At 55.5% G+C, this 8,624-nt stretch overlaps 1 protein-coding gene across 4 annotated transcripts in view; it reads left to right on the forward strand.

Annotated features, from left to right (window-relative positions):
* MAPKBP1 (mitogen-activated protein kinase binding protein 1) overlaps positions 1–7,373 on the forward strand; it is a 47,610-nt gene extending 40,237 nt beyond the window's left edge. For 3 of the 4 annotated variants that reach the window (XM_037018929.2, XM_073211675.1, XM_073211672.1), the window contains 15 exons: positions 113–188; positions 299–410; positions 589–652; positions 897–1,031; positions 1,237–1,370; positions 1,577–1,632; positions 2,699–2,935; positions 3,372–3,538; positions 3,778–3,923; positions 4,024–4,218; positions 4,368–4,452; positions 4,756–5,039; positions 5,257–5,853; positions 6,293–6,378; positions 6,971–7,373. In XM_037018929.2, the coding sequence (XP_036874824.2) occupies positions 113–188; positions 299–410; positions 589–652; positions 897–1,031; positions 1,237–1,370; positions 1,577–1,632; positions 2,699–2,935; positions 3,372–3,538; positions 3,778–3,923; positions 4,024–4,218; positions 4,368–4,452; positions 4,756–5,039; positions 5,257–5,853; positions 6,293–6,378; positions 6,971–7,198 (2,602 nt within the window). In that variant the 3' untranslated portion in view covers positions 7,199–7,373. The remainder of the gene's footprint in view (positions 1–112; positions 189–298; positions 411–588; positions 653–896; positions 1,032–1,236; positions 1,371–1,576; positions 1,633–2,698; positions 2,936–3,371; positions 3,539–3,777; positions 3,924–4,023; positions 4,219–4,367; positions 4,453–4,755; positions 5,040–5,256; positions 5,854–6,292; positions 6,379–6,970) is intronic. The other variant, XM_073211673.1, reaches the window with a different exon arrangement.
* The last annotated feature ends 1,251 nt before the right edge of the window (positions 7,374–8,624 follow it).

The following is an 8,624-nucleotide window of genomic DNA, read 5'->3' on the forward strand; positions in this document are numbered from 1 at the left end:
GGGAGTGGCTCCCAGAGAGAACAGGGCTGGGAGTAGATGCTGGTGTTTCCTTTCCCCAGGTGTGCTCGATCCTGGCCTTCTCCTCATGTGAATGACAGTGTGTTTCTTACAGGATCTTTAACATCAGCAGTGGAAAGCAGAAAAAGCTGTTTAAAGGGTCACAGGGTGATGATGGCACTCTGATTAAGGTAAGGGCCCAGGGGGATGGGCACTGGGCCACAGAATGGGAGGACAGTTGTCTTAGGTGGAGAGGAACTGGTGCTTCCCGTCCTCTTCCAGCTGTGTCCCTCTCCTTCAGGTGCAGACAGACCCCTCAGGAATCTACATTGCCACCAGCTGTTCTGACAAGAACCTCTCCATTTTTGACTTCTCCTCAGGCGAGTGTGTGGCCACCATGTTTGGCCACTCAGGTGAGTGTAGCACTAGTATGCTACCCCTGGGCCTTGACTCTTTTTTCCTTTTATTTCTTGGGACCCTACAGAGCTGCCTGCTCCTCCCCTCCAACCAGCCCCCGACCTTCATTGTTGGGACAGAAGCCTGGCTGGGGCTTCAGGGTGGCTCATAGGCCAAATTCTTTATTCTTCACAGAGATTGTCACTGGCATGAAATTCAGTAATGACTGCAAACATCTTATCTCCGTATCAGGGGACAGGTGAGCAGAAGCCAGCTTCCCTGAGATACAAATTCTTTCTCGGGGCTGCAGACGCACCCTGCCCCCTTGCCTCTCTTCACACCTTAAAGTCTCTGGGCAGTAGAGTGGTATTTCTTGACCAGGCCAGACCTGGCACTAGAGGATGCCTCTGGTCTCCTTGCCAGTGGAGAAAGGGAACTAATGCTGTTGCCACCTGCAGGGTCCTGCCCTTCCCCTCCTCACCCAACTCTATGACTCTGTGCAGCTGCATATTTGTGTGGCGCCTGAGCTCTGAGATGACCATCAGCATGAGACAGCGTCTGGCTGAGTTGCGCCAGCATCAGCGAGGGGGCAAGCAACAAGGACCACCTTCTCCTCAAAGGTCTGCTGGACCCAACTGGTGAGAACAGAGTATGGGATATGGGCAAGTGGTGGTGGATGTACAGATGGCTCCTTGTGATCTCCCTGCACCTCCTCCTTGCTCTGGACCTGCTATTCCACGGCTCTGTGTCTCTCAACACTTGCTTCTCACACAAAGATCCATGAGGTTGACCTCTTCCCCCATTAAGTCTCCTCTCCACATGACCTCCTTGTCCTGGACTCAGGCATGAGGCTCCGTCGATGCTGTCTCCTGGACCAGCTCTCTCATCAGACAGTGACAAGGAGGGAGAGGATGAGGGCACTGAAGAAGAACTTCCAGCTCTACCCATTCTTGCCAAGGGAACCAAGAAAGGGTCAGGTCTGTGGAAGTCTGGTGTAGGGCCAGACCAGCACCAGCCGGTATAGTGGCTAGATAGGACCTTTCTGGGACTGTTGGAGTGGAAGCAGTGTGAGCTGAGGAAACCAGAGCATCCCTGTGGCCACATGGGCTATGGGCTGCTGTGGGGCCAGGCTCTGGGTGGGTGGGCAGGAAGACACTCTCTCTGACTGCCTGTCTCTATCTAGCCTTAATGCCCAGCCCTGCCCTGCCCCGAAGCCTGTCTCACTGGGAGATGAGCCAGGTAAGTCTTGATTGTTAAAAAAAAAAATGCCCTTCAAGGTTATGAGAGGTGAAGGAAGGTGAAAGCCAGACTCTCTGATCTGGCCTACATGCTCCACCTGTTGTATTCAAGGAAGGGCCTTGTGGGGGCAGTTCAAGCAGCTGTGTCCATCCCAGGTTAGGGATGATGAAGAGACAAAGACCAGGTATTTCCTTCCTGGGACCAGTGAGGTGGTCTACAATCGTTAGTTGCCGCTAGAGGATGTACTCCACTTATTTAGCTGCCTGGGAGCCTGGGAGTAAATGTGAATGGAGAACAGGTTGAGGTGGGGAATACATAAGGGGGGTCTGAGCCAAACAAAACTAAAGTTCAAGAAAATCAAAGGTCCAAAGAGCAGAAATTGAACAACTGTGGTTCTACAGGCCCCAGGTTAGGAGATAAGCTCATAAGTTCCAGAACAGTTAGAGGGAAAAGGCCATAAGAGGATCAGTAACTGAGCAGCTGCTTCAGACTGGCCAGAGCAGGATAAGGGCTCTCAGAGCAGGGCCTGAGGCGCCGGGCCCTCCTTCATCAGATGCCAGGGTTTCAAGCACAGGTACCTTCTGCGGTCAGCAGCAGTTTCTTGGGCGTGGGGGTGGGGGTGAGGGTCCGTGGTGTGTTCTGACTGGGCCAGGAGTCCCAAAGGCTGGGCTGGTGGTCTGTCCTTGGTGCTGTGAGTGGGCGTGGGGGCTCTGTTGGGGCTATCCTCAGACTAAGGGATTTAAGAGACTTTCAGCTCTGAGGCCTCATGACACCAGGTGAAGGCTGAGACTAGAAGCATAGAGTGAAGCTAAGAGCTTGAACTCTGGGGGCAGACTACCTGAGTTGTAACTTATGGGACTTGGGACAAGTCATTTAAACCCTCTGTGCTTCAGTTTTCCCATCTGTGAAAATGGGGCTAATACTAGTACCTACTTATTTAAGGTGGTTGTGAGGATTAAATGAGCTAATACATGTAAAGTGCCTGGCATACAGTAAGTGACATATGAGTGTTTGCTAATACTATTGTGTGGTTGTGGTTATTCCTCCCCCACCCCACCTTCACCAGGCACAGCAGATGATGGAGTTCCTGGACCACACTCCTGTGGGCAACCAAGGACCCAGAAGAAGGGGGCGCTGGGCTCAGCCAGGTGCAGAGCTGAGTGTTCGCTCCATGCTGGACTTGCGGCAGCTGGAGACACTGGCTCCGAGCCTTCGCGGCCCTAGCCGGAACTCGCTGGCCGTGTCCCCATCTGGCCCTGGGAGGCATGGTCAGCAGGCCTCTGAGACCTCACATGCTAGCCAGGTGAGCCAGCCTTCTCCCAGGTCCCTAGAGATCTCCAAGCAGCTTTAGCCAGCCTTGTGCCAACGGCTGGGGCCTGAGCCCTGATCCAACTATGCTTGCTCTGTTCCTGAGGCACATGGGTAACCCAAACTGCAAAGTCACTGGGGCTGGGGCTGGCTAGGCTGTACGGTATGGTGAGGGCAGGGGGGCGGGGCGGGGAGCAAAAGGTAGCTTTTGTCCTGGGCTGGATTCCTTGGAGGGCTCATGACACCCAGTGGTGGCTGGAGGTTGCAGCCCTGAGTGCTAGGATATCCTGGCATCTTGGTGTCTGTCCTCATAATTGGAATATTCAGCTTTCCCCGGAATTGGTGCCTACCAAATCTTTCCCCACCTTTACCTCTTTTCCAAGACCCTCTCATATCAGCAATCCTAGTAATGCCCCTTTGTGTGTTCCCAGAATGAAAAGCCCCCTCAGCCTCAGGCTTCCCAACCCTGTTCCTGTCCCCACATTATCCAACTGTTGTCCCAAGAGGAAGGGGTCTTTGCCCAAGACCTGGAGGCTGCACCTATTGAAGATGGTATTGTCTACCCAGAGCCAAGTGACAGCCCCACCCTGGATACCAGGCAAGGGTCCTTTCCTCACTAGACCTCAGGGGCCAGACAGCTCCCATCTTCCCTTACCTTCAGGCATTCTTCAGTTAGGGGAGGACTGGCCCAGGGTTCTTGGGGCTTGCGCACCACCTTGCCATTGCCTCATCCCCTGTCCTGCTTCCGGGGAGGGGGCAGGGAAGGAAGGCAGGAGTCCACCAGGACTGCTGCTTGCCCTGTTCACAGCCTCTCCTCCCTGCTGGCCTTTCTGGCAGTGGCTTCCAGGTACAGGCTCCAGCCCGAGGGACCCTGGGAAGAGTGTACCCAGGTGGCAGGGGCTCAGAGAAGCACAGTCCTGATAGTGCCTGCTCTGTGGATTACAGCAGCAGCCGCCTTTCCAGCCCTGAGCATCCCAATGAAGGTGAGGCTGCCGCACTGAGGCAGGTCAGCACTCTGAGGTGGGAGCTGAGGCTCTGGCAACATGGGTGCGGCATGATGCTTCTCCCTCTCCCCACATCCAGACTCTGAGAGCACGGAGCCCCTGAGTGTGGATGGCATTTCCTCAGACCTTGAAGAGCCAGCTGAGGGTGATGAGGAAGAGGAAGAGGAGGCAGGCACTGCCCACTATGGGCTGCAGGATGGCAGCCCTCATACCCCGGACCAGGAGCAGTTTCTGAAACAACACTTTGAGACTCTGGCCAATGGGGCTGCTCCAGGTGTGGTCTGAGGGCCAGCACTTGGTCACTGCAGTCTGCCCTCCCCTGCTACTTGCCTGGGTGAGAGGGAGGGTCCAAGGGCAGGCCATGCCCTGGGGCTGGCTTCAAGGAGGGCTTGCTTTGAATCATGATTTCTATCACCCTGGCAGGGGGCCCAGTGCGGGTGCCAGAGAGGACAGAGTCTCGGAGCATTTCTTCACGATTCCTATTACAAGTGCAGACCCCCCGACTCAGGTACCTCTCCTCGTAGCAGCTCTCTCTTCCCTGAGGAGCTCCTGCTCTCCTGACCTTCCAGTGCTCCCAGAAAGGGCCAGTCCTGCCCCTGGGGCAGCCTACAGTCTTCCTTTCTCCAAGGCTTCTGCCTTCCTGTGCCCAACAGTATTTTGCACCCCAAGTTTTGGAACAGCTGGCCTGGCTGGCTTTGTGTCTGCCCTTCTCTCCTAGCACGTTTGTAGTCCTATGAGAAATTCTCTCCCATCTTGCCAGGGAGGAGCCCTGACCCTTCTCCGGGCCTTCCTCCACATTTCCTTCCCATAGGGAACTGTCCCCATCTTCCTCAAGCCTGCCACTGACGTCGAGACCAGCCCAGATGCTGCAGGCATCTGGTGAGGACCTGGGAGGCAATGGTGCTAGTCCTCCAGGAGCACCCCCAGAGGCGGCACCCTCCCCTGGAAACCCTGGCCCCCAGCAGGCAGCCCCTGTGCTGTTGCCACGCCACCGTCTCAGCCCGGATAGCAGCTGGGCCCCCAAGAGAGTGGCCACAGCCAGCCCCTTAGGTGGACTCCAGAAAGCCCAGTCTACACAGAGTCTGGTGCCGCAGGGTGAGGAGGCTGGTGGGCTCAGTTCTAGGGTGTGGGGACTGTGGAGCACATGAGCATTAGAGGAAGGAGGGTCTGTAACCCGGATGTGTCACTGTGCTTGCCACCGGGTGTCCCTTAGTGGGTATGTGCAGGGGACAGCGACTCCCAGGGAACTGAGCTTTTGCACTTGGGATGCCTTCCTCACCACCTGACCTGCATACATCTGTCTCCTCTGCAGACGAGGCCCCTCCATCAGGCCCATTGCTCTTACGGGAAATGGAGGCCCAGGAGTGTCTGCGCTCCCTGTCTCAGGCTGATGGCCGTCTGTCTCGGCCCCACTCCTACCAGAATCCCACCGCTAGTTCCATGGCCAAGATATCCCGCAGCATCTCTGTTGGGGAGAACTTGGGCCTGGTGGCTGAACCTCAGGCTCCTACCCCCATTCGAGTCTCACCACTCAGCAAGCTGGCCCTGCCCAGCCGGGCTCACCTGGTCCTGGACATCCCAAAGCCACTGCCTGATCGTCCTTCTCTAGCCACATTCTCACCTGTAACCAAAGGCCGGGCCCCTGGTGAGGCAGAACAACCTGGCACCCTGGCAGGCCTAGGAAAGACTCATAGTACACCGGAAAGGCAGGCTTGTTTGGGGGAGGGTATCCCTCTCAGGCCAAGGACAGAATGCCAGCCTCAGCCTGGGCCCAATGGACCCAGTGCCCAGCAACTGCCAGTCAACAGCCTCCTCCAAGGCCCTGAGAACTTGCAACCCCCACTTCCTGAGAAGACTCCCAGCCCCATGGGCTGCACCAGGCCAGGGGCAGCCCTGAGCCAGGACTCAGGTGTGCACAACTCCCCCCACTTAATCTCATGCCCTGTCCTCCTTCCCGTCTTCATTGGCCATTCTCTGTCTCCATCCCATTTCTGTGTGTCCAGCCTCTGGCATTTTTATCCTATCTGTTCCTGTCTTGGTCCATAAATCACACCCCAATGGTGAGACACTCTTAGTGCCAACCTTGGTGATCTCCCTGTGACCCACCTGCCCCTTCAGTGCCTCTGGGCCCTGGAGCTGGGGCTGGCCCTTTCTTCTGGACTTGGTTTTCTGTGTGGTATTGGGAGGGAAGGATGCAAGAAGGGACTGAGGGCACATGGAGGGGGTGTGTTGTTGGGGAGTGAACCTCTCCTGCTCTGAGGGGGTAGGTCCCTGGGTGGGGAGGCCTGAAAGGGCAGCTTTGCTGGGCCTTACTGAGCTGTTTCCTCCCCACCCCCACCCCCACTCAGAGCCAGTGGTGAACCTGGAGCAGTGTGAACAACTTGTGGCAGAGCTCCAGGCCAGTGTGCGCCAGGCTGTGGGGCTTTACCACTTGGTACGTGTTGGGCACCCACCAGTGGGGAGATAGAGCACATCAAGAGTGCTAACTGAAGATCCAGAACAATCATGATAAGGCTCTTCCCTCCACTGTTGGGTGGGTGGAGCAATCAAGATCATCCTGGGCAGAGTAGGTGAGGTTAGAGGTCAGGTTAGGCCTCTTGAACTGAGCACCTGTCAGTCAATTATGGCTAAGAGCTGAAGATGTCCTTAGACAAGAAGGGTAGGGGGTCACATGTCCTAGTTTGCTCAGGACCATCCCAGTTTATACCTGTTGTCCCAGTATCCCCTTTCATATTTAAAAACTCTTTGGCCACCCTAGACATAGAGGACAGACCAGCAGGGCCCAAGCTCTAAAAGAGGAGTTGGTAACAAGGTGTGGATGGTGCCACCTAATGGGCTCTTGGAGTTCACGCCCCAAGTCGGCCTCCATCCCATATCCTCTGGTCTTACTTGCTGATCTTGGAGTGTGGAACTCCCAGCCACACCCAGCTGGGTGTGCAGTCCTTTCTTTGGGCTAGACCTTCTTATACATCCATTGACTGGTCTCCCCACTGTTTCTCTGACTCACTTTCCGGATCCTGTTGCAGGTGGCCAGCTGCAAGACACCCTCAGCAGAGCAAAATCGCATCACCCAGCTCCTCAGAAACACCTTCTCTTCAGTGCGGCAGGAGCTAGAAGCCCTGGCTGGGGCAGTAATGTGCAGCCCAGGAGGGAGCCCTGGGGCCGTGGGGGCTGAGCAAACGCAGGCCCTACTGGAGCAATACTCAGAGCTGCTGCTTCGAGCCGTGGAGCGGCGCATGGAACGCAGACTCTGAGTTCCAGAAGCCTGTCCTAAGTGAATGCTCCCTTTATTCCAAACTGTAGTCCTTCTTCCACTCTTCCAAAACCTGTGGGGATGCTGAGTGGATAGCAGGGATCAATGTTCAGAGGGGAAGGGCTTGCCCAGCTGCTCCTCATGGGGCCCCTGTATTTATTAATTTATTTCCCTGACTATTGCCTCACTTTCTTGGAACCCCTGCCTCCATGGCCCTGCCAGTGGCTCATGCAGGGGTGGGTCTTGGGTATTTGTCATCTTGGTGCCGTGAGGAGTAGGAGGGCAGTCTGCCTCATCTGGGGGAGATGGGGGGAGGGCTGGCCCTCTCTTCTTAGAAGCCATTTGAAATTACTGCAGGGATCAGCTCCCTGGGATGGAGCACACACAGGGTATTCAGTGGGGTAGAGGCGAGATGCGATGTAATCAGTGCCCTTCAGCCGACAGAAGAGCTTCACCTCTACCTCCACTTCCCCTCCCACACCAGCTGCACTCCCCTGGCTGCCAGAGCAAGGGTTACCATGCTCCCTAATTCCTCACAGTTCAGAAAGGCAGAGCCTTCTGACCCTCCAGGGCGTTCCCAGCCATCAGAAGGCTTGAGTTGGTATCAAGGCCCTACATTCCACTCGCATTCCCCCCTAAGAGAGCCCTAGCATTGTTTCTTTCCCTGTACCCCCTTTCGCTCTTGGCCTAATGTGTGGAGACAGCTATGGGATGTTGCTGCAGGACAGTAAGCCCTCTGCTGGGCAGACACGAAGGCCTGGCCTGCTCTCCTCAGCCCCTTGACTTTCCCTATCTGCCTACCCTGGTCCCCAGCAGGCTGCTGGAGCGCAGATGTTTACAGGGTGCTGGCCCACCCTGTAAGGATCTTGACCATAGATGAAGTCTACACACACACACACACACACATACACACACACACACACACACACACCCTGTAAGGATCTTGACCATGACCATAGATGAAGTCTACACACACACACACACACACACACACACACACACACACACACACACACACACACACACACACACACACACCCTGTAAGGATCTTGACCATGACCATAGATGAAGTCTACACACACACACACACACACACACACACACACACACCCCTGTAAGGATCTTGACCATGACCATAGATGAAGTCTACACACACACACACACACACACACCCCTGTAAGGATCTTGACCATGAACACACACACACACACACACACCCTGTAAGGATCTTGACCATGAACACACACACACACACACACACACACACACACACCCTGTAAGGATCTTGACCATGACCATAGATGAAGTCTACACACACACACACACACACACACTCTTGAGTGTTCATTGATAGAGTACTTGGCTGGCTGACTTGGAACTTCACCACCCTGGCTTGTGTGGAACTCCTGTCAAGGAGCATGAAAAG

The sequence above is a fragment of the Manis javanica genome, chromosome 8 (genome assembly GCF_040802235.1).
Source record: "Manis javanica isolate MJ-LG chromosome 8, MJ_LKY, whole genome shotgun sequence".
NCBI lineage: Eukaryota > Metazoa > Chordata > Mammalia > Pholidota > Manidae > Manis > Manis javanica.